Consider the following 24,366-nt stretch of genomic DNA (forward strand, 5'->3'; position numbering starts at 1 on the left):
GAACGGTGAGTATTCAGGCAAAGGGAGCAGCAAGTGCTAGGTCTGGAGGTAGGAAGGCATATTCTCCTCCAAAGAACCACAAAGAGTCCTCTACAACTGTAGTGTGGAGTTCAAGGAGGAATGGCACACACGGTGGGTTAGAGAGAGGCAAACTCCCAGGCGGGAAGGTCAGTTAGTACTCTATTTCAGTAATAAGATGAGACATGATGGGAGCCTGAATTAAATACAGTAGCAGTAGTGATGGAGAGAGTTGGACAAAGTTGAGTTAAATAAAGACTAGAATAGACAGGACTTGCTAGCTGATGGTCTGTGAGTGAAAAAGAGGGGAGCAAGGTCTCTGTCTTAAGCAGCTGGTGTATGGTAGCACCACTAACTGAGGGAGGGGTGTCAAGAAGAGGACCAGGCTCTGGACACCTGATGAAAGGCACCACCTCTGTCCTATACAACCACCACAGTTCCCCCAAGATACCTTCACAGACTGACCTGTGGTCCAGGAAGGGTACTAGTATGAATCCGTATGTTCAACGTCAGTAAAGCTTCATTTCCTTTTTTAACTTTTAGGTAAAAAATATAAAATTTTTTTGTACCCCAGTGGATTATTTTGCCTGTCCTCTAGGACACGTGCACTCTGCTTTGGAGATGATCGATAAACTGTCTATGAAAGTGCTTCGGGGCACCTGGGTGGCTCAGATGGTTAAGCGTCTGCCTTCGGCTCAGGTCATGATCCCAGGGTCCTGGGATCGAGTCCCACATCGGGCTCCCTGCTCCTTGGGAGCCTGCTTCTCCCTCTGCTTCTCTCTCTGTCTCTCATGAATGAATAAATAAAATCTTTAAAAAAAAAAAAAAAGAGCTTCGAACTTATAAAGCCCTTTGCAAATGTAGAGGCAGTTTGGACTTTGATACAGACAGACCTGGCTTCAACTTCTTGCTCTGCCACTTTAGCTGATTACCTTGACCAGGTCATTTACTCTTTTTGAGCCATGTCAGTAAATTGGCAGTAATATTTACCCTGGAAGATTGTTGCTGAGGCCTGGAGATCGTGTGTGTAAGGTATATAACCCAATGCCTGTATGATTATAAATGTTCAGTAAATGGCATATTTATGAATTATTATGCATGTAATCTTTTGTATTTTATAATTTTCAAAAAATATTTTTAATTGTAAAAAACACATAACAAAATTTACCACTGTAACTATTTTTGAACATGCAGTCCATAGTGTTAACTCTGTCTACCTTGTTGTGCAGGAGATGTCCAGAACTTTTTCATCTTGCTGAACTGAAACTCCATACCCATTAAACAACTCCCCATTTCCCCCTTACCCCACCCCTTGCCAATGGCCTTCGACTTCCTGTTTCTATGAATATGACTCCTTTAGGTACCTCACATAAGTAGAGTATATTTTACAGCTCTTGAAAATGAAAAAAGGTACCGAGTGTAACTCAGCTGTTGTTCACCTTGTGCATAGGTGCTGCCTGTAAGTAAAAACAGCCAAATGATTACATTCACTTTTCAAAATGGCTGTGTCGCTACTCTTCGGACAAGTGGGACAGAACCAAAGATAAAGTATTATGCAGAGATGTGTGCATCCCCCGAGCAGAGGTAAGAATTGGCTTTTTAAATATATATACCCATATATATTTAGATTTATATATTTATATATATATATATAGGCTCTATTGAGATAAAATTCACATACTATACAGTTTACCCATTCAAAGCATACAGTTCAGTGGTTTTTAGTATATTCAGAGTTGTGCAAAGATCACTACAATCAAAATTTTTTTTATTAGAACAATTTTAGAACATTTTCATCCCCTCAGAAAGAAGTCCCATACCCATTAGCAGTCACTTGCCATCTTAGCCCTAGGGAACTACCAATCTACTATCTGTCATTATTGACTTGCTTATTGTGGACATTTCATATAAATGGAATCATACAACATATGGCCCTTTGTGACTGGCATCTTCTACTTTAATGTTTTCAAGGTTCATCCGTGTTGTAGCATGAATCACTTTTTTTTTTTTAATTGTTTTCTTGGCCTAATACTATTCTGTTGTATAGATATAACACTTTTTTTTTATCCTTTTATCAGGTGGTGGACATTTGGGTTATTTCCACATTTTTAATATTACAAATAACCGTGCTACAAATGTTTGTGCACAAGTTTTTGTGTGGACATGTTTTCATTTCACTTGGGTCTATATGTAGGTGGAGAATTGCTGGGTCACATGGTAGTTCTATGTTTAACTTTCGGAGGAACTGCCAGACTATTTTCCAAAGCAGCTGGACCATTTGGGAATTGAATTTTAAAATTTTAGTGAATTTTTATTACTGGGAAGGTTTTGTGAGCTTTAACTATTAAATGATGAACATAAAGAAATGATCAACAAATAATTTCTTTATTTCTTACATCTATTGTGATTTGACTTAATCTGCCCAATTTATTTCCTTTTAAGAGTATGAATTGCTGGGCGCCTGGGTGGCTCAGTTGGTTAAGCGACTGCCTTCGGCTCAGGTCATGATCCTGGAGTCCCGGGATCGAGTCCCGCATCGGGCTCCCTGCTCGGTGGGGAGTCTGCTTCTCCCTCTGACCCTCCCCCCTCTCATGCTATCTCATTCTCTCTCTCAAATGAATAAATAAAATCTTAAAAAAAAAAAAAAAGAGTATGAATTGCCACTAAATTGACTTTAATAAACATATTCAAAGGCTATTTAAACTCATTAAAAGAGTAGTACCTTCTATAATGTCACTGATCAGAATATTTTGGGGAAAGAGATTTTTTAGAATTGCCTTCCGAGTCCAAGGTACATTATTTTGTATGTCCCTAAATCTTTGCATTTAAGAGTAGATTTTATTCCCTTTGGGGGCAAAAAAAGACATCCTGAAGTCATTCAGAGTAGAGTTTAAAGGAAACCAAACTGGGTAATGCTATATTTGATTAAAAATAAAGGATGATTATTAAGGTAATAACAAATGGCCATGAAGGCAGTTGAAAGAGGCTTTCCTAGAAATGTTTTGGGCAGCAGCAGTGATGCCTTGAAGCAAATACCTTGTTGTAATGTCCATTTATTTTTTAAGCATCTTATTTCTTTTAGTCCCAACCCTCCTCTGTATCTGAGTCATGCCATATCATCCCATAATATCTATGGGTGTCCTTCAAAGTATTTCAGGAAGCCATTTTAGCATAATACCTGGTATTGGTGTTCTGGACCATTAAATTGCCTGACCCAGGAGAAAAATCTGTAGATACACCAAAACTCATCCATGTATCGTGTACCAAGGAACTCCCTTTAATGCGGTTCAACTTCAGTTTGTGATCATGGTTGTTTTCTTGGGTGTGATTTTTTCCCCACCTTTGGTCTTGTTTTGTTTTAACTGAGTGAACTTCTTTTTGGTTTACAAAGTGTTTAATCGTCCCCCTTTTAAAATTGTAACAACTTAAACAAAATTTAAAGTGATGAAAATCAAGACTTTCGAAACTCTTCATCTTTCTCTTCAGCGACACTGCCTTCCTAGAAGAGGAATTGAGGAAACTCATTGAAGCTCTGATTGAGAATTTTCTTGAGCCCAGTAAAAATGGACTGATCTGGCGTTCTACGCCATGACTTTGCACTGGCACGTAGAACAGAACAACCCGGAACTCCATGCGTTGAAGTCACGTTAGCGTTCTCTATCTCATCTGGCCAAGTATCTTTGTACTTTGATTTGCTTTCCTTTGGTGGGCTGACGCAACAAACTGTATAAATTCGAAAGGAAATGGTCTTGAGAGAAAGGATTCAAATTTTTTCATAATCTTGAACAAATGTCATTGCGTTGAAAGTATTCTCGTAACGCGTTGTTCTTCCTTTAACAGAAAAAAAAAAACCAATACATAAGTGAGTTTTCTTATTGAAGTGTGATTAAGCTTAGTTCCATTATTGTAATTGTGTATAGCACGGGTTTTTTTTTAAAAGGCAGATAAATGTTATATAGTTATAGAGTTAGTTAAGGAAATTAGTCTATAAAATTGACAAGAAAATGGCATTGCTGCCAGCATAGTGTGGGAAAGTGTCATTATTACGTCATAGGTATTAACTTAAAAAAGTGTAGAGTATTTGAAATCGGGTATTAGCATTTCTAGCTTAGAACAGATGTTACCATATGTGGTTTCAGGTGCTCTTGGTGCAGTGTAAATTTATTGTATGTATTTAAAATTCTGACGTTTACCAAACATGAAACAATAGTGGCCATGCTCCTAGTGGCTTCGTTCTTGTCAGATTTCTTGGTGCCTTCTCAGGGTATGGTGTGAATTAAAACAGTGTTCCTGCATGGAATATAATTTAGTCAGTTAATTTTCAGACAGTTATTTCAGACCAAACTACGTAGGTGCTTCCCCTCTATATCAGATCAGTTTGCCCCTTTAAAAATCTTATGAATGTAAATAAAAATCCTAATAAAATCAGACTCAATGTAACTGTGCTTAAGGATCTTCTTGTAAGAATTAATGTCAATAATACAGCCTTCAGGTAAAGAAAAAATCTGAACTGAGAAAGGAGCTCTGAATTTATTTAAAAATCTGACTTTGGAATTACATTTTTATAAGTAGATTTATTCCTTTATCAGATGAAGTAATGCTAATTTTACTAAGAAATAAAATATCCAGATTTTAGGTGTTATCTAACACTAAAACTCCATATTTTAAAACTAAAGTCCAGTTTATTCTAATATCATGCTGGCTACTGTAGAATTTCTGATCCCAAGAGTATTTCTCTTTCAATGTGGAAAAAAAATTTTGCATATTTTTTTCAAGTAGGCTCCATGCCCAGCGTAGAGCCCAGTGTGGGGCTTGAACTCATGACCCTGAGATCAAGACCTGAACTGAGACCAAGAGTTGGAGGCTTAACTGACTGAGCCACTCAGGTGCCCCTCAGTGTGGAAAAAAATTTTGGAAGGTCACTTTTGGTTGATTCTCCAGTCTTCTAAAAAAGTCTTACGAGAGAAGCACTAATTTAATTTAATTTAATGTTATTTTATTTTCTTAAAGTGTATCCTGTCCTATACAACTCACAGAATACTTAAACACATGTGGTATAGTTAAGAGGTAACAATAACAAGACCTTGGGTGTAATTGTACTAAACAAATTGCTAATGGGACATAACTGTCATTGGAGTGTTTATTTCCTAAATAATAATAATAATATAACATTTAAACTGATTAGACTATTTAGTAAATAATGGTATGGTTTGTTGCAGCTCTATCAGCTAACATTTGGTTGAACCCATATAGTGCAAATATAATTTTCAAATTATTGTATTGCCACTATAGTTAATTTATTACTTCCTTTCCTATAGCTAGATCTCATATGACTGCAGATAATAGACAGCTAGCTAAGTGTAGAGCACTATACTTCTGAAGGACTTTGTTTTCAAAGGCTTTGTACTGAAGAAGAAATGTGCAGACTTTTTTGTTTTATTTGCTTTTAGGAATGTAGAATGTAATTTAGGAGATGGCCTATATTCTACCAACTAGTATGAACAATGCTATATATATGAAAAATATGTATATTTGGCTTAGTATCTGTGTTTCAGTGACCGAAGAACAAAGTGGAGCTAAAATGATATGCTAACCCATTCATAATCACTAAAGCCATGTCATGATTGTCATTCTATTATAAAGAGAACAGTTTTGAGTGCTTTAATATAATACAACATTTAATATAATATGTCATCTTAATCAAGGTGAAAAGTTATTAAAGCTTAGATTCTTATCTCAAAAATGTAAAAATCCAAGGTTAAAATCAACAAAATGTTACAAATGTTCCCGATGTGTATAGATTAAGGGAATTATTTGGTTCTAGCCAAGCTCTCAAGTCTATATTAGCATGATATTGAACATGAACTTGACATAGTGGTGTACAGTTGCCTAACGGTAAATTTAGTAACCCAAGCCGACCAGGAAAGACAAGAGTGCTGGACTGTAGGTCTCAGCCTTGGGCTCTACATTGTTTAGCTTTTTCTTTATGAACAATATCATGAAAATGAGCCCATTCTCATTGAGTGTGTAGATTAAAACTGGGCTTTTCTAGAGTTTTGGGGAAAAGGAATGAACTAGTGGGCAAGATCAAAGCATATACTGAAGATAAACAGTAGAAATAAAGAAACAATAAGAAGGGTCAATAAGATGGCACAGGAAATGCTTCTTGTGAAGGGCGAACTTACCTCTCTAAAAGTAGGGACTAAACTGGCTGTGGGCAAGTTGTTTACCCATGTGCATTTGTTATAATGATGAGCAGATAGATGGTGAAACTTTTGTTTTCCTTTATTAGCAACCACTAAAAAGAGACCAAGTTGTAGGAGGTGAGAAAAAGTACCCCTCTTACTGATTCAATTCCTGCCAGGAGCTGGGGAGGAGAGGACATAGCAGAAATAAAAAGGAATACAACAGAGATTGTGAGAAAAAGTTCAAAGAATTCAGATCATTTAACTCTGGAGGGGAGAAAGCTATTGAGATAATTTAATAAGTCTTAAGTTATTAGTTGAATCTTTTATTAAAGGACTCAAAGTAAGAAGTAATATGACAAACTGTTCTCTATCTTCAGTGAGGACAGAAAAAAGAATAAGGACCTTTTCAAAAAAACTAAATGACAGATTTAAATATTAAGGGATATACTAAATGTCTTTTAAAGGTTTCTTCCGAAATTTTTTTTAAAACTCAGGTTGGAACAATGATGATGTCATAGAGAGCACTGAAAGTTACATTTGAGTTTCGCTCCCTATCTAGAAGAATTTAGCTCACAAGAGAGTTTTTGTATATGTTGAGTAGTAGATGCATGAGTGCAGTCTTTATTCACTGCACAGAGACCTGCTTAGATATTATTTTTAGTTTAACCTGGCAAATTAAGTGAGACTTGAACACCATTTTGTTCATCTTGAAGAATGTATAGCATTATAGGATATTTGAGGGTTTTGTTTTTTGCATGTAGTAACTTCAGCAGACAGAGAGGTTCTAAGAGATTGGATACTTTAGGAATATCCTTATATAGAAAATAGGCCTCTTGTCTCTTTAGGAGGTTGCTTCTGGAGTGGATGCAACAGAGATATTAGCTGGAGTTTAATGGAGAAATTGTTCTATGAACTGCTGCTACTGGTATTTCTTTCCAGTGTTTTCCACTGATGTTTGTGATGCTTGAAAAATCCAAATTTTGCTTGGATAAATTTATTTTATGCCTTTTCCTCTCTACCTCCCTCCTTCCCTAGGTGCCCTCCTACATTTTGTTACTGTGAAAAGCTATCGCTCTATTACCTCACTGATAAGAAATCTTAACTGTATTCATTCAGAATGCTTTAAACTGATTCATAAACTATGTTTGGATTTTTTTTGACTTTTGATTATTTTGTCATTATTGTGAGAATATTTAAGACATTGTAAGAAGTAATTTTAAATCTATTTCATAGCCTTTTTGGGTCTGTCTGGATACTACTATATGCTAATTTATTATGGCCTTTTATAATTCACTTGTTTTTCTGAGATTGCTCTAGAAATTGATGAGGAAAGAGTCCTACCAATCAAAATGGATGGTCAATTGATCTCACATTTTATTTCAGGTGTCCTTGTACTTGGGGCATCCAAAGCACAAAATCTGAAGAAATCTTTTTTCACATTTGTCCCCCAGAACATCTTACCATAAGCCATAAGAAGTCCAGGTGGAAAGAAGAGAACCTTTCATTGCAGGACTTGACACGGCATGACCTTTTTTAGTTCCAGTTGAAAAAACCAAATTAGGTTTTACCATTGGTTACTTTAAAATATTAACCATACTGTTACATTCATTAAACCATCTTTTTTCTTTGTTATTTCAAGACTATATACCTTAAAAAGAGGACATACAGGGGCGCCTGGGTGGCTCAGTCGGTTGAGCGACTGCCTTCGGCTCAGGTCATGATCCTGGAGTCCCGGGATTGAGTCCCGCATCGGGCTCCCTGCTCAGCGGGGAGTCTGCTTCTCCCTCTGACCTTCCTCCCTCTCGTGCTCTCTGTCTCTCATTCTCTCTCGCAAATAAATAAATAAAATCTTAAAAAAAAAAAAAAAAGAGAACATACAAGAATGAGTAAAGTGACCAAGATAAGGGCACATGGCATGCTAAAGTTTGCTTCTCAAATTTTTTTTTTTTTTTAAGATTTTATTTATTTGACAGAGACACAGCGAGAGAGGGAACACAAGCAGGGAGAGTGGGAGAGGGAGAAGCAGGCTTCCCGCCGAGCAGGGAGCCCGATGTGGGACTCAATCCCAGGACTCTGGGATCATGACCTGAGCCGAAGGCAGACGCTTAACGTCTGAGCCACCCAGGCGCCCTGCTTCTCAAATTTTTCCACCAGCATAACCCTAAAGCAGAGGAACATGATGAATATGTGGGAGAAGGGACCCAACGCAAACTCAGAAGCAGTCTACTGCTCATGAAATTTCGTGTTCTGTCATTAAAATGTAAGCTGAATTTTGCATACCCCATAATAAAACTGTTTCGATGTAAAAATGATTCCTTCAGTCCTCACAGAAGCTGGTGCTGCTGGAAAGGAGCACCGTGTTGATCATAGGGCCTCTCGATGGTCTCCCCCTCCCCTCCTCAATTGCTGCATCTGCCTGGTGGTATACACACCGACCTTAACGTGAGAAATAGAAACATAGAACATATCTAACCTGTTCCCTGCATTTTAAAAGCTGAACTTTGAAAGTATTACTGCCAAATTAAACTGACCTGAAACAGTTATGTTATCACCGAACCTCATTGTCAGAGGTGTTGGCCGGTTTGTTTTCATTAATTCATTGGCATTCCTTGACTGAGATGGAGCATCTGACTATCAGCTCCCTGAGAGCAGAGATCATGTTTTATTATTTTTCATATCCTCCCACCCTCCCCCAAGTATAGTACCTATTATAGAATGCTTCGTTGGTGATAAAAGGAATTAGGGGATTGTATTTTAAAGCAGCTAATAGTTTAAGAAACAATCAAAAATGTTAATTTTCTGGTTCAGTTTTTTTAAACAATTCTCATTACTGAAATTTATAACAAATCATCTTCATTAAGCACGCACACCCTTAAATACTCAGTTTCTTTTGAGAGAGCAGAGCATATTTCCTATTTGGAAAATTATGTATAATGCCTAGTATTTTACACTCAAAGCAAGGTGTTGGCCAAGTAGGCCAAGAAAGTATCTATGTAGACTTAATATCACTGGGTATAGGTGCCAGTTTGAGCCTCCTAGTGCTACCTTCCAAGTGAGTCACAACTAACTTGATACGATTTGATGTATTTTTGTCCACTGTTATGATTCATCATATATCTCATAAGAGGCACTCAAGCAAGAGTCTGTGTCTGTATATATTGTAAGGCCTTCTTGTTTTAGGCTAAAATAAACTTTGTATACGTCACTGAATATGCCAGATAAAATATATGCAGTTAAGAATGAATTATTTTTCTGACTGTGTAGCAGTAGATCAAAAATGTGCTCTTGTTTTACCAGTTTTTTGTCAACATTTCTCTTTTTTTTTTCTGATGAAAATGCCAGGGTGTATCATAAGTACCGCCTGTGAGAATTTGCACTTGAAGTGTTGGTGTGTGAATTTCTTGTGCTTTTAGCCAAATGAAGTGTTATCAGTAATAAACAGCCTCTTTATAGCCATGAGTTTCTGTGTAATTTTTATTATCTTAGTTACTGTGTGGCTCATAAAGTTTGCTATCCAAGTAGAACATGTTTTTGAAATATATGCATGGTATACCTAGAATCTACTTTGAGCCTAAATGAACATTCTAGCTTATTATTTGGTAAATATGTATTGATTCGTTCGTCAGAAGTCCCAGAAGAAGGGGCACCTGGGTGGCTCAGTCGGTTAGGTATCTGCCTTTGGCTCAGGTCATGATCCCAGGGTCCTGGGATCGAGTCCCACATCGGGCTCTGTTCTGCAGAGAGTCTGCCCCTCCTTCTCCCTCTGCCCCTCCCCCTTGTTCATGCTCTCTCTCTTGCTCACTCTCTCAAATAAAAAATTAAAAAAAGAAGTCCCAGAATATTAATATTAAAGTCCTTTCCATCTTATTTTTGCCTTTCATTCCTTCAGTTGACTTAATTTGACTTAATTTGTCTACCCATGTTAGCTAACATAATAAAAAGTTAAATATATATATTATAATAAAAATCTGTTATTCCCCATCCTTCCTCCCTGTCCTCCCTAAACTAGCACTTCCTCATTTCTGTTAGTGATGTGACCATTCTCTTATCTTTATTTTCCTCTCTAGTTCTAAGATTCTAATCATTAAATAGCCCAGTCTTGCATGCAATTTGCTTTAAATCAAGTCTTTGACCTTTATCCTTGTGCTTCATTATATCAATATTTATTGACTTGGAAATATGTTGGTACCAAGGGCACTCTAGAAGGCTAAAAAGTAGGAAGAAGACACAGCAACCATGTTATTGCTGGAACAGTCTGTTCAGGACACTGTTCCCACTACCCCCACTCCACCAGATCACATTTATCTATTCCATATGTCTTTGGATTCAAAGCATTAGAGAGAAGGCCCAGCTGGCTAGACTTTTGTCACAAGCCTTCCTCCTAGCTGAAACCAGAAACTAATAAAGGAAGGATTTGACCCCCCCATCCCAGCTTCCCTCTGAATGGTAGTAGGAGGCAGGCCACTACAATTACCCTTCAATCAAGACACAGTGGGAGAGTGGGGCGCCTGGGTGGCTTAGTCAGTTAAGCGTCCGACTCTTGATTTCAGCTTAGGTCATGATCTCAGGGTTGTGAGACGGAGCCTGGCATCGGGCTCTGCGCTAGGCATGGAACCTGCTTGAGATTCTCTCTCTCCCTCTCCCTCTCCCCCCTTAAAAAATAAATAAAATAAAAATAAAAATTAAAAAAAACACAGTGGGAGAGAGTTAATTGACCAATTGGAAATTATGGGGAAGGCAAAGGAAGAGGGAGGACATCTTAAGCACAGAACACAGCATGAGCGTGCCGAGAACTCTAAGTGGTTTGGTATTGCTATATTGAATAAGGGTGTGAGTGGAGAGGGCCCTGTGTGCTCTGCCGTGGAGCTTGGACTTCAGTCAGCAAGTGAGAGTACAGAAAGGCATAAGCAGAAGGTCTCTGAAGCAGTGGTGGGGGTGGGGAGTTGGTATGAGAAAACCCACCCTTGGAAAGAACCTTAAAGGTCATCTTATCCAACTCTCATCCGTTCCCATAATCTGATTACCAAATGGAGATATCTCTCTTAACCTCTCCCGTGACAGTTTGCCAAGACAAGTTATACCCTTTTAAAGAAAGGCCAGTAGCGAGTTCTTTCTTGTGTTCAGCTGAAATCAGCCTCCGGCAGCTTCTACACTTTGATTGTACTTGGGAGCTCAATCTTACTCAAAACCTCATTTCCTTTTCACTCAAAGTCCTTTCCCCTCAGTCTAAATATGCACAGTTCAGCGACTGTTCCTTGTATGGCCATCCTCTTACCTTCCTGATCACGACCTGGACAGTTTTCAAAGAGCTGGATCCAGCATTAATAGACTAGAAATGGTGGTACCAGCCCAGAGCAGTAAAAGGTGGATTTCCCCCTCATATGGGGGCAGCACAGCAGACATGGCAGGGAGGGGGGCTCTGCCTGTGGCGCTTAATGCCTCTTCACTTCGCAAACAACTCCTCCCCTAACCCTCAGCTCAAGCATCACGGCTTCCAAAGAGCCTTTCCTGCCTGCTTCCCACCCCCCCATCCCCACCCCCCACCTGCCACCAGCCAAGCCGGGCAGCTCCCTTTGCTATCCTCTGTGCTGGCACATCCCACACCATGACTAAACGATCTGCTTGTGTACTGGACTCTCCCAGTCAACCAGTCAAGTGTGAGCTCCCGGAGGGCTGGAACTGATGAGTGACTCAAGGCAGAACCCCCAGTGCCCAGAACGGAGCCAAGCAAAGAATGAGCGCTCAAAAAAAAAAAAGGTTCAGCTGAAGTGAACCGAATCGGAATTTGAGCTGAGTTTTCAAAGGCAAGTAGGCTGTGAATAAGCAAAGGGGAGGAGGCACACATCGTAGATGAGTGCATTCCACTCAAGGCAAAGAAATAAGTGAGTGAAGACTGGGAAGTCCTTGAGATTTGCTAGAGGGCTTCCAGCCAGATTTCGGCTGCAGCAAAGTCATAAACGGAAGGAAAAAAATCAACCTGAGGCTAAATAAGGCAAGCTGGCATGGGGGAAGGTTAGGAGAGATGTATTCCCTTGTGGGCAGGGAGCAAGGGCAGAAAAAAAACAGCAACTGGATCAGTTTTTTCCAGTTGTTCGCCAGTCCCACGACTGACGGGACTGGTGGACAGGGATCCATGTCCCACGAGACAGACTCCTCACGTCTGCTCGGCAAGGAACCCAAATTCAATGCAAGCATTTCTCTTTACAATTAGGGAAGCTTGAAGGTCAGGCCAGGGATCCACTGGAGTCCACAGAGTGGATTTCTATCGAACCTAAGTTGTCTTACTCCCACTCTGCAGCTTTTGCCCCCATGCCCTGAGGATGGCTTTCAATAAATCTTACTTAGTCTTCAGTCAGAAAGGGCCCTTCCTACCTCTATTCAGATGAAAACTAAGGTCCAAAGAGAAGTGGATCCCCTGAGTCACAGAGCTGGTCAGTGGCAAATCTGGGACTAATACTTAGGTCTCCTGACTGGTTCCAACTATCGTTCTGAGAGTGTACAATGAGACAGAGGCAGGATAACCTCAACAGACATTCCCATTCAAGAACGAGAAGCATGAAAGGTCCATAGTCTTCCTTAAACAGAGCAATTCTGACTCTAGCTAGACAAACGCTGTCCGGGCCTCTAGCCTGGAAGAAGGAATCTTCCTTGCTCGGGCCTGGGTTCTACTCCCTGGGAGTGACTCCCTAATCCGTGGATCTCTGCGCCTCTTGGCTCTGCCCTCTGGACCATCCTTCCTTGTCCATCTCCTTCCTTAGCTACTACTGAAGCGGTGGCACATGCTGGAGCTGACTAGCAGTGTGAAATATTTCTCAGTCCCTTTCAGTTCAGGCTGTTGGTATTTTCCCATGTACAACTAATTTAAAAATTTTGTGGGGGGATGCCTGGGCGGCTCAGTTGGTTTAGTGTCCAACCCTTGATTTTGGCTCAGGTCATGATCTCAGGGTCGTGAGATCAAGCCCCATGTCCGGCTCCACGCTGGGTGTGGAGCCTGCTTAAGATTCTCACTTTCCCTCTGCCCCTCCCCTGACCCTCTCTCTCTCTCTCTCTTCCCCTCTCATAAATAAATAAATAAATAAAACTAAGAATTTTGTGGATTTTCTATGTATCCGATTATGGTTGACTCTGTACTCCAAATGACATACTCACAATTGTTTTTGAGACCTCTCCCTCAATTTTATCACGCTATTTTGGATTAGGCTTCTGTGGATATTGCTCTTAGGATTCCAAGACGTCTTTTTGTCTAGGAATCTACGAGACATCACTAATTCTTTCAAAGGGCTTTATAAAGTGTGTTACGGCTACACCTTTGGTATGATCTACATCTCTGGGCTATATTCCTGTAATAACCCTATGCTGGCTAGAGAGCCTCAAGATGAAAAAAGTTTTATTTTTTTACCTACTAAGTCCTGCACCTCTCTGTTCTCTCTAAATTCTTTTTGCCAGTTCTTTCTTTAGCTCGTACCTCTCTTCCTGTTATGAGGTTACACAGCTAGGAACACCCAACTGACACTTTCAACACTCTGCCTAGAGATCTCCTTAGCCAAACAAGAACTTTCTGAGTATTTTCCCCCCCTTCTTCCAAGTTACCATAGGCAACACTTTGGCCAATTGTTTTTGCCATTATAAAACACAGATTGCCATTTTTCCAGCCTCCAATAACAATTTCCTCACCATTTTTCCAGACTTCACTGTTTGCTTGCCATTTTTCTAATCTCCACCCATCCCTGATCCCAAAGCCAAAGCCTAGAATTTGGGGTTTTGTTAAAGGTAAGCATTTCACTTGTAGACACCAGTTTCTGTCAACTTTTGCTGTAAAACAAACTACCCCCAAACTTAGTGGCTGAAGACAACTATTACACCTCTTACAGTTATGCAGTTTGGCAATTTGGACTGAGGTCAGCTGTCTGGCTCTTCTGGTCATAGTGGGGTTCACGTATCAGATGGAGATCTGCTGCCAAGTTGATTGGGTGCTGGTTAGTTTAGGGTGGCCTCAGCTGGGTTGGCTGAGCTCTGCCTCATGTGGCTTCCATATTCCAGCAGGCTAGCCCAGGCTTCTTCCCATGGGTGCCTGGGAAGGGCTCCAAAAGGGAAGGCCAAAGCAGGCAGGCCTCTTGAGGCCTAGGCTCAGAACTGGCACACTGTCCCTTCTGTTGCATTTCATTGACTAAAGAAAGTAATAAGGCCTTCGCAGATGCAAGGGGAGGGGAAATAAGACTCGGCTTCTCAAGAAGGGAAATGCAGAGGTGCCTGGGTGGCTCAGTCGTTAAGTGTCTGTCTTTGGCTCAGGTCGTGATCCCAGGGTCCTGGGATCGAGCCCCACATCGAGCCCCACATTAGGTTCCCTGCTCGGCAGGAAGTCTGCTTCCCCCTCTCCCACTCCCCCGCGTGTGTTCCTTCTCTTGCTGTGCCTCTCTCTGTCAAATAAATAAATAAAATCTTAAAAAGAAAAAAAAAAAAGAAGGGAAATGCAAAGTCACACAGTAAAGGGTGTGGATACAGGGCGGAATGAGGATCATGGCTATCTTTATAGCTATACCGTACCGCCTCAGAAGCAAGCCTCATCATGAATTTGGTGTGCATCCTTCCCTTCCATATCTTTATAATTATGTGAACACAAAAATACATTGTTTTCCTGTCAGTTTTATGTGTTTTTAAATGAATGACTTCATATATACTAAAGAATTTGTGTAATGGAAATGTAAGATTTATAAGGAATAAGACTTTTGTAAGAGAGAAATAGAATTTTGACAATACATTTTAATCTCCCTGTGTATCCTTCCTAACCAAACATTCATTTCTCATCTGGACTATGCAGTAACTTCCTAGCTGACCTTTTCTACCTCTGGTCTTGCTTCCTCCAATCGGTTCAACCCACTGTAGTCACAATAATCTTTTTTTTTTTTTTTTTAAGATTTTGTTTATTTGAGAGAGACAGAGCATGAGCAGGGGGGAGGGGCAGAGGGAGAGGGAGAAGCAGACTCCCCGCTGAGCAGGGAGCTCCATGCGGGGCTCAATCCCAGGACTATGGGATCATGACCTGAGCTGAAGGCAGACGCTTAATGACTGAGCCACCCAGGTGCCCCCACAATGATCTTTTTTTTTTTTTTTAAGATTTATTTATTTATTTGAGAGAACGAGAATGAGAGAGAGTACATGAGAGGGGGGAGGGTCAGAGGGAGAAGCAGGCTCCTCGCTGTGCAGGGAGCCCGACGCGGGACTCGATCCCGGGACTCCAGGATCATGACCTGAGCCGAAGGCAGTTGCTTAACCAACTGAGCCACCCAGGCGCCCCACAATGATCTTTAAAAAACAAAAATCTTGGTGCCAGCAAATGGGTGACAAGGGTGGTGGATTTGAGTTTGCTTCTAAGTTCCACCAGGGGGCACTATGGGAATGCCTCAGGTTTCTCCTAAAAAATCAATGTTAACTTCCTTGGAAAGGCCCTATCCACTTTGAAGGAAATGTAATTTTCAATAGTGCTTGTTTGATTTTGTTTGCTTTGTTTTGTTTTGTTTTAATAAGCTCCTTATTCAGTCCATTCGAAAGATGGGCACCTGGGTAGCTCGGTTGGTTAAGCAACTGCCTTCGGCTCAGGTCACGATCCTGGAGTCCCGGAATCGGGTCCCGCATCGGGCTCCCTGCTCATCGGGGAGTCTGCTTCTCCCTCTGACCCTCCCCCTCTCATGCTCTCTCTCTCTCAAATGGATAAATAAAATCTTATAAAAAAAAAAAAAAAAGAGCTGTATCTCAGCCATCAGTGAGTTTGAAGGACTGAAGTAACCCCTATTGGTGTCCACTTTATATCTATAATGGAATCATCACAAGAGCTTTCAAAAACATGATTCAATTTATCTTCCACATCAACTGTTGGGAGCCAGAAAAGGGATTGTTGTTATTATTTCCATCTTAAAGATGGTAACTCTAAGGGTCAAGAGGTGAAGTAATTTCTCCAAGGAATTACAGTTTTAGGTATCTAAGCAGGGACTTGACTCTGTCTTCCAAATTCAAATGTATTTATTCACTAAAACTATATTGAGTTCCAGGCTGTGTAAAAGATGATAGAAATACAAAGACATGCCCTCCAAATGTCTTAGAAGCAAAGATTGTCAAAGCTAGAGAGAATTTGGGAAATCACCTAATGAAGTGTTCTCAACTCAGACATAGATAAGAATCTCCTCAAGAGTCTGTTAAAAATGCGGATTCCTGGACTTTGTACCCACCCCCCCACCCAGCACACACAAACATTTTGATTCAACAAGTCTGGGTGGGAACTGGAAATGAAATTTTCCATAAGAACATCCCTTCTTCCCCCCCCATGATTCTAATGCAGATGAACTGTGGACTACACTTTCAGAAACATCAACCCATTGGTTTAATCCTTTCATAATATAGAGGAGAAAACTGAGGAGAAGTGAGTAGAAGTAGTCCCCCAGAAACTCTCCTTGGATGCAGTAAGGGAAGCTGACCCAGGAACTGATAATGAGCAGTTTGAAGTAATGATGTAACTAAAGAACGCCCAAGAACTGGACACCCTGGGTTAAATTTCAGGCTTTACCATCTTGCTAATGAATCACTTAACCTCAGGGAACTATGATTTTCTCAATTGTAAAATGCGGGATAGCAATATCTACTCCATTGACTTACTGTGAGGAAAAATGGAGATAAATAGTAAAAGGGTTTGGCAGAGGACTGGCCCACAGAGGACCCTTGATAAAGAGATGGATTGATGGGATTGTTTTGAATGCTCTTTCTACTCCATTTATTCTATTTCTTTAACTGAGTAACTACTATTGCCAGGCATTCTGCTAGGCAGTCCTGCTTACATGAAGCTTGTGATCTAGTAGAGCAGATAGCCATTAATTATAGAAATAAGAAATCACTGTTGTAATAAATGCTACCAAAGGAAAAGGCAAGGTGTGTTTTGAATCATATGGGGATTCAAACCTAATCTTCAGACAAATAAAATGTCCTGAGGAAATGACTCAAAGGTTGAGTAGGAATTAGTCAGAAATTACACACGGATCAGGCAAGAGGTTGGCAGGAGCAGGAGATGAAAAGGCCAAAGACCAGAGTGGCTGGTGTGGAGTGGGCAGGGGAGAGGGGCATGGCATGAAACTGAGGATGATTACTATTTCTGGAAAAGCCTTTCTTTTATCATGCCTTGATATTTATGTGAAAATTTTGATCTGTTCCTTGACCCTTTTATTTCCACTTCAATTTTCTTTCCACTTTTGCACTATAAAGCCTAATAACTAGTAACATTTCCTCAAAGCTGATATTGAAGTCCCACCATATCTGCAGGGGATACTTTCCAAGCCCCCCCAGGAAATGCCTGAAACTGCAAATAGTACTGAACCCCATATATATTACGTTTTCTCCTATACATGTGTACCTATGATAACATTTAATTTATAAATTAGGCACAGTAAGAGATTAATAATAATAAAATAACAATATAACTAATAACTAATAAAAGTTATGTGAATGTGGTCTCTCTCTCTCTCAAAATATTGTACTGTGCTCGCCCTTCTCGTGATGATGTGAGATGATAAATGCCTATGTGAGGAGATGAAGTGAGGTAAGGGCATCAGCCTGTGACGTAGCGTTAGGCTACTGTTCATCTGACAGCGCGTCAGAAGGAGGATCATCTGCTTCTGGACCACCATTGAATACCTCAAATGAATGAAACCGCAGAAAGTAAAACTGAATTAGGGGGACTACTGCATATATCTTTCAGTTTTTGACATTCAGAAATAGGGATTGTCTACGAATACAGGTTTAAAAATAAAAAACACTTTGCTAGATACCAAGCAGGAACATACATTGAGCTCTTACAAATTTAGCTGTGCTTGGAAAGTATCTATTCTCTTGTCACATAGTTATTTGAACTGCTAGTACAATTTAGTTAGATTTTCTTTTGCATTTAGTTAAACTTGGAAACTTGTATTACTTAGAGTGACTTTAAAATTCCTCTCTGGTGCAGAATTAAAATAAAATATTATCATGGAGGAAACTCTAGTTATGGGAAGATGAAATGGACACATTCTACCCTGTCTCACCCACTGAATGCAGCTATGCAACCTGGACAGAATGCATGGAAATGGCATTTGAGAACTGGGAAAAGTAAATGACAGCAGGTAAATTTGGGAAGAAGACCAGAATTTGAGGCAACACGGAGCTGGCTTTAAGTTTCCACTTTTCCATCCTCAGTAGCCTCAAACCCAGAATTGGGACCCTGGGTGAGGATTGGGAGAACTACAGGAGAAGCCCACACACTCTGGCTCAAGAAGGGAATAGAACTCCTCACACTCAGGGGCACCTGGGTGGCTCAGTTGGTTAAGCGTCTGCCTCTGGCTCAGGTCCTGATCCCAGGGTTCTGGGATCAAGTCCCGCATTGGCAGGAAGCCTGCTTCCCCCTCTCCTACACCCCTTGCTTATGTTCCCTCTCTTGCTGTGTCTCTCTGTCAAATAAGTAAATAAAATCTTTTTTTTTAAAGATTTTATTTATTTATTTGAGAGAGAGAGAATGAGAGACAGAGAGCATGAGAGGGAGGAGGGTCAGAGGGAGAAGCAGACTCCCTGCCGAGCAGGGAGCCCGATGCGGGACTCGATCCTGCGACTCCAGGATCATGACCTGAGCTGAAGGCAGTCGCCTAACCAACTGAGCCACCCAGGCACCCCTAAGTAAATAAAATCTTAAAAAAAAAAAAAAAAAAAAGAACTCCTCACACTCAGAGGGGGGATATCTCATGTTTCCCTTTTCCGTACCCCATACTTCTCCCCCCGCAATCTCACAGTAGCAGCCCCAATGGTAGTGATGGTAGTGAGGTTCCTATGGCCATCTAAAACTGAGTTATTTTATGTATTACATGTACATACATTGGGACCATCTCAAATAATGCTGTAAATTTTGCTTTCAGCATCCCCAACAGGGTGGGGAAACCCCCACTGATTTTTTTCTCTCTGTGTCCTCCTGCCACTTGGCCCCAGACATATGTAGTCATGAGAAGCACACAGCAGACTGGAGTTGTTTGAAGCCCAGGTCTCTGGCCAGAGAACCAAAAAGGGAAGTCTCAGGGGACTGGAAACTATCAGAGAGATTGCAGAGAGAGAAAAGCTCAAGAGATCCACCCCATAATTTCTGGACTCACCTCTTAGCTCTGCATGCATAGATCTGACACTAAATTGCATGCCATAGACCTAACTACTGAGGTATGGGATAGACCACTGTCCAGATCCAAAAGTGGCACACAACTGGGACAGATCTCAATGGCACTGCAAAAACTTTGAAAACTGAACTGACATTGAAACCATGGCCACAGAAGGCAGATCAGAACTTGTTGCCTGAATCCAACTGAGTTAATAAATGCTAACAAAAAATATTAATATTTTCTATAAGACTTAAATAAGATCTAGACACTTATATATTCAAAATATCTAGTATTTAATCCAAAATTACTCTGCATATGAAGAACCAGGAAAATCTCAAGTATGAGAAAAGGCAATCAACAGACATCCAGGAAGAGATAACAAAAATGCTGAAAATTGTTGAGGACTCATAAAATGCTCCAAGAAGTAAGGATGAACACTCCCTTTTTTAAAAAAAGACTTTATTTATTTATTTGACAGAGAGAGAGAGAGCACAAGCAGGGAGAGTGGCAGGCAGAGGGAGAGGGAGAAGCAGGTTCCCCGTTGAGCAGGGAACACAATGTGAGACTCGATCCCAGGACCCTGGGATCATGACCTGAGTGGAAGACAGATGCTCAATCCACTGAGCCACCCAGGTGCCCCAAGGATGAACACTCTTGAAAAGAATGTAAAGGTAGAAAGTATCAACAAAGAAATAGAAAATATAGGGGCGCCTGGGTGGCTCAGTCATTAAGCATCTGCCTTCAGATGCTTACATTTCTGGAGTTCAGAATTGTAAATTTCTGCTCCACGGGAAGCCTGCTTCTCCCTCTCCCTCTCCCCCTGCTTGTCCTCCCTCTCTCACTGTGTCTCTCTGTCAAATAAATAAATAAAATCTTAAAAAAAAAAAAAAAGAAATAGAAAATATAAAGAAGGACCCAATGGAAATGTTACAATTGAAAGTAAAATAACCAAAATAAAAAAACTCATTGATGGACTCAATAGAATAGAGATGACAGCCAAGAATCAGTGAACTTGAAGACAGATCCATAGTAATTATCTAATCTGAACAACAGAGAAAATATGTTTAAAAAAATGAACAGAGCCTGAGGACTTATGAGGTAGTATGTAATTCATGTCATCAAAATTCCAGAAGAGTTTGTAAAAGAAGTATTTGAAGAAATAATATACGAACATTTCCCAAATTTGACAAAAGACGTAAGCCTATACAGATCCAAGAAGTTAAATGAACCCTAAACAATGACCAAGTGAGGTGAGGGAATAAAGGCCCAGCCATTCAGGCCTGACGCGAGACAGCTCTGACATGAGAAACCAGCTGCAGCCCTCCTGCCACTTTGATCAAAGCTTGGTCAGTCCTCTTTGACTTCTTCCTCTGCCCTTCCCTCCTTCCTGTCCCCTTCACAGATTTGATCTGTAATAAATCTCCTGCACCCCAAACTCTATCTCATTGTCTGCTTCTGGAATACCCAATCTGTAACATCAAAGCAGACAACAGAAGTATAGAGCAGAGACCTGAACCCAGATAGTGTAGATCCAGAGTCCCTGTCCTCAGTGGCAACCAGAGGCAGATTTGCCATGAAGCTTAAGCTTCAATGCCCCTAATTTGTGTAAACCCTTTCTGAGGCCCTCAGGACTGGGAAGATGGGTGAGCCTAGCAATGTTGCTATATGAATTTGCAAAATTTGCCCCCAAAAGCTGTTTTAACCACAGTTGGTTATGTTATCTCTTTCCACTCTTCCTCTCAGCTACACTTTCCCTCCTAACACATCTCCTGATGGAGAGAATGTAGAAATGGCTGTGGACCCTTGTTTGCAACTGAGTAGTCATCTCAGCCTGCTTTCTGCCCACAGAAGTTTGGGGGTTATAGTAGGCAGAATAAAGTCCCCCTAAAGATGCCCATGCCCTAGTTCCCCAAACCTGAGACTTTGGGGGTGTGATTAAGTTAAGGATCTTGACATGGGGAGATTATCCTGGACTAATTTTGGTGAGACTGGTGTAATCACAAAGGTCCTTAAAAAGAGTCAGAGAAGGAGATGTGACAGTAGAAGCAAAGTCAAATAGAAATTTAAACATGTTATGTTGCTGGTTTTGAGGATGAAGGAAGGGGCTACGAATCAAGAAATGCAGGCAGCTCATAGAAACTGGAAAAAGCAAGGAATAGATTCTCCTCCAGAGCCTCCAGAAGAAACAGCCCTGCTGATGCCCTTGATTTCAGCCCAGTGAAACCCTTGTCAGACTTCTGAACTCCAGAAATGTAAGATAATAAATTTGAGTTGTTCCAAGTCACTAAGTTTGTGGTTATTTGTGACAGCAGCAATAGGAAACTGATACAGGGGTCTGAAGCCATCTTTTTTCTTTCTTTCCTTCCCTCCTTCCTTCCCTCCTTCCCTTCTTCCTTCCCTCCCTCCCTCCTTTCCCTCCCTCCATCCCTCCCTCTCTCCTTCCTTCCTTCCTTTCCTCCTTCCCTCCCTCCTTCCTTCCTTCTTTTTTTTGGTATTCTCTTTGTCTTTAACCCAAACTGGCAGTGCTTCTTCTGATAAAATTATCTTAAAACTTTTTGTAAAGTGTATGTATGTATGTAATCTCTATATCCAACATGGAGCTCGAACTCACAACCCTGAGATCAGGAGTCACATGCTCCACTGATGGAACCAGCCAAGTGCCCCTCATCTTAAAACTTTTGTTGATTTCCTATAAATCTTAGTGGAATTCACTCCTTTAGACAAAAGCCACATCTATTATTTCTTCCTGGGCCCTTCTCTAACCTGGGTTGAGAGTCAGGATGTTGTGGTACAACAGTGTTAAGATTCTTAGAAGCATTTTTGCCTAGTTGAAATAGTTTACTTTATGGAGTCTTAAGACTCTTTGAGGCTCTCTTGTTTACCAGAGAGACTCTAAAAGAAATGCCCTTAAGATTCTTTGAAGCTTCATAATTCTGCCTGGAGACTTCTTTAGCCAGATTCACAACGTAATTATTAGAATGTCTTCTATTTTCACATTCCCTGCGGGACAAGGTTCATTAACTGTTCTTCCAGTTTGGAACGGCATTCAGGTGCCCTTTTCTTCAGCCTACAACAATGTTTTCCCTCCTGTCCTTCAAGCCCTCATCAACAGTCTCCTGGCGGCCCTTCCAGATTTGCTTAACAATCTTTGTGAGGGCCTTCAAGACTTTGCCAAAGCCAATAACACATGGTTTAAGTTAAGCTCCGTCTTTATTTCCTCACCTCACTCAGTGACTGCATGCAGGCTGCCCAAGGATGTTTTGAAATGGCCTCAGGTAAGGTGGCTCTCTGCTGCAGGACAGATCCTAAGGAGCTGACTGCTGGAGACTCTTCTGACTGCACCCCCTTCCCGCCCCCAGAGCCACGTAGCAAGTCCTTCCACCAAGGGGGCTCTGGGTGGTGCATCTCTGTGTCTTCCATGAGCAGTACTATGCTGGAGCTGGCTCTGATCAGCTCATTAGAGCTAATTGTTAGCTCTTTACTGTGTTCAGTGATATCTAAGTACCTTGACATTGCCATTGTGGGAGAATTTACACCACAGAAATCAGCAAATGTCACAAATCAGGACTTTTCTTTTCCTGGAGAGCAAATTTACCAGCATACCTCTGAATGTAGTCTATGCATAAATAATGTTGAGTGCATTATTTAGCCTCTCTGTGCCTCAATCTTCTTGTTTGTAAAATGGGACTAATAATACTATGTATGCCATAGAGTCAATATGAGAATTAAATGAGCTAATACATATAAAATGCTTGGACAGCGCCTAGCCACAGGAAGCACTCAGTAAGTATTAACTATTATTTTTACTGTTGCTGTTGTTATTATTACTGTTATTGCCACCTTAAACTTTCATTGGATTTTCATAGAAGATAGGCTAGATTTTTTAGTATGTCATTCAATGATAATATCATCTGACAGTTCCAACCACAGTTCCATTATTTCTGGAACTCAAACTATTTTTCCATCTCCAAACCTTGGTATACATAGGTAACTTCTGCCAGGTAAGCCCATCCCTTCCCTGCCTATCATCTTCCAGGCCATTTCTTTTCATCCTTTTGGGCCTGCACACATTGCTTCCCCTGGGAAGCCCTCCCCACCACCTCTGCAGGGCATGGACTCCCTCCTCAGTGTTGCCATTGCTCAATGCACAACCCTCCCTTTTCCTGATAGCACTTTACTGTGGTAACTTGTTTACATCTGTTTTTCCTTGTGAGCCCGGGGTTGGATGTGCTATTTCTCCGTGTCCTCAGCACAGTGATAGAGGTGCTAAATATTTGTTGAATGAATGAATGAACATTGCCTGGGAAGGTGGGGAAAAGGATAAATAGCCTAGTAGGATAATAATAATAATGTTTTTGCTTAAGTGGCCATAGGTATGTGATATAGAGCAATGACCTAGGACCCCAGTTTTAGGTTTGATAGGTCCTAGATTTGTCATGCAGCGACCCTAATCACCTTCACCCTCTTTACCTTCGGTCAGAATTCTGCCTTTCATGATGGCTCAGATGTCAAGTCTTCTATGAAGTGTTTCCTTCCCTCTGCTCCTCCCCAGCTCTCCACGCTCATCGTCATTAGCAACCACATCATTTACTCTCCTGGATTTCCCCATCAGAATCCAGTAGTGTTTCTGTATTTTCACCCCCGATCCAGAGCGGTGAGTGTTCGGGGGATGGCGTTGTTCAGCCGTAGACCAGTGAATTCGTCCTCCCACACCCGCGCCTCTGCTTCCCCGAGCGTGAACCGGGCACCGCGGAAACACCTTACCAGGGCTGCGCTTTGGTGGAGGGCGGGCGGACCCTGAGGGCGCAGGCAGCCCCCACGCCGGCGGAGGAGCTAGGGGGCAGGCGAGGGGGAGGAGAGCGCCCCGAGGCTTCAGAGCAAAGAGGGTGGGGGGGCGGAGGCGGGGCGGCTGGGCAGGCCAGGGGCCGGGCGGGGCGGGGCGGGGCGGGGCGGGGCGGCGGGGCGGGGCGGGGCGGCGGGGCGGGGCGGGGCGGGGCGGAGCGGCG

At 41.4% G+C, this 24,366-nt stretch overlaps 1 protein-coding gene and 1 long non-coding RNA gene across 7 annotated transcripts in view; one reads left to right on the top strand and one right to left on the bottom strand.

The window, feature by feature from the left end:
* PGM2L1 (phosphoglucomutase 2 like 1) overlaps positions 1-9,660 on the top strand; it is a 112,956-nt gene extending 103,296 nt beyond the window's left edge. For all 6 annotated transcript variants that reach the window (XM_064576929.1, XM_064576928.1, XM_064576930.1 and 3 more), the window contains 2 exons: positions 1,469-1,602; positions 3,505-9,660. In XM_064576929.1, coding sequence (XP_064432999.1) covers positions 1,469-1,602; positions 3,505-3,610 — 240 coding nt within the window. In that variant the 3' untranslated portion in view covers positions 3,611-9,660. The remainder of the gene's footprint in view (positions 1-1,468; positions 1,603-3,504) is intronic.
* LOC135362372 (uncharacterized) lies at positions 3,713-24,237 on the bottom strand. The gene is made up of 3 exons (XR_010406982.1): positions 24,125-24,237; positions 4,212-4,308; positions 3,713-3,849 (listed from the first exon to the last, which is right to left on the bottom strand). It is a non-coding gene; the product is annotated as an uncharacterized LOC135362372 (long non-coding RNA).
* Positions 24,238-24,366: the final 129 nt, after the last annotated feature.

The sequence above is a fragment of the Mirounga angustirostris genome, unplaced genomic scaffold (genome assembly GCF_029215605.1).
Source record: "Mirounga angustirostris isolate CCGP_5_RB_7025 unplaced genomic scaffold, mMirAng1.0.hap1 SCAF_13, whole genome shotgun sequence".
NCBI classification, from domain to species: Eukaryota; Metazoa; Chordata; class Mammalia; order Carnivora; family Phocidae; genus Mirounga; species Mirounga angustirostris.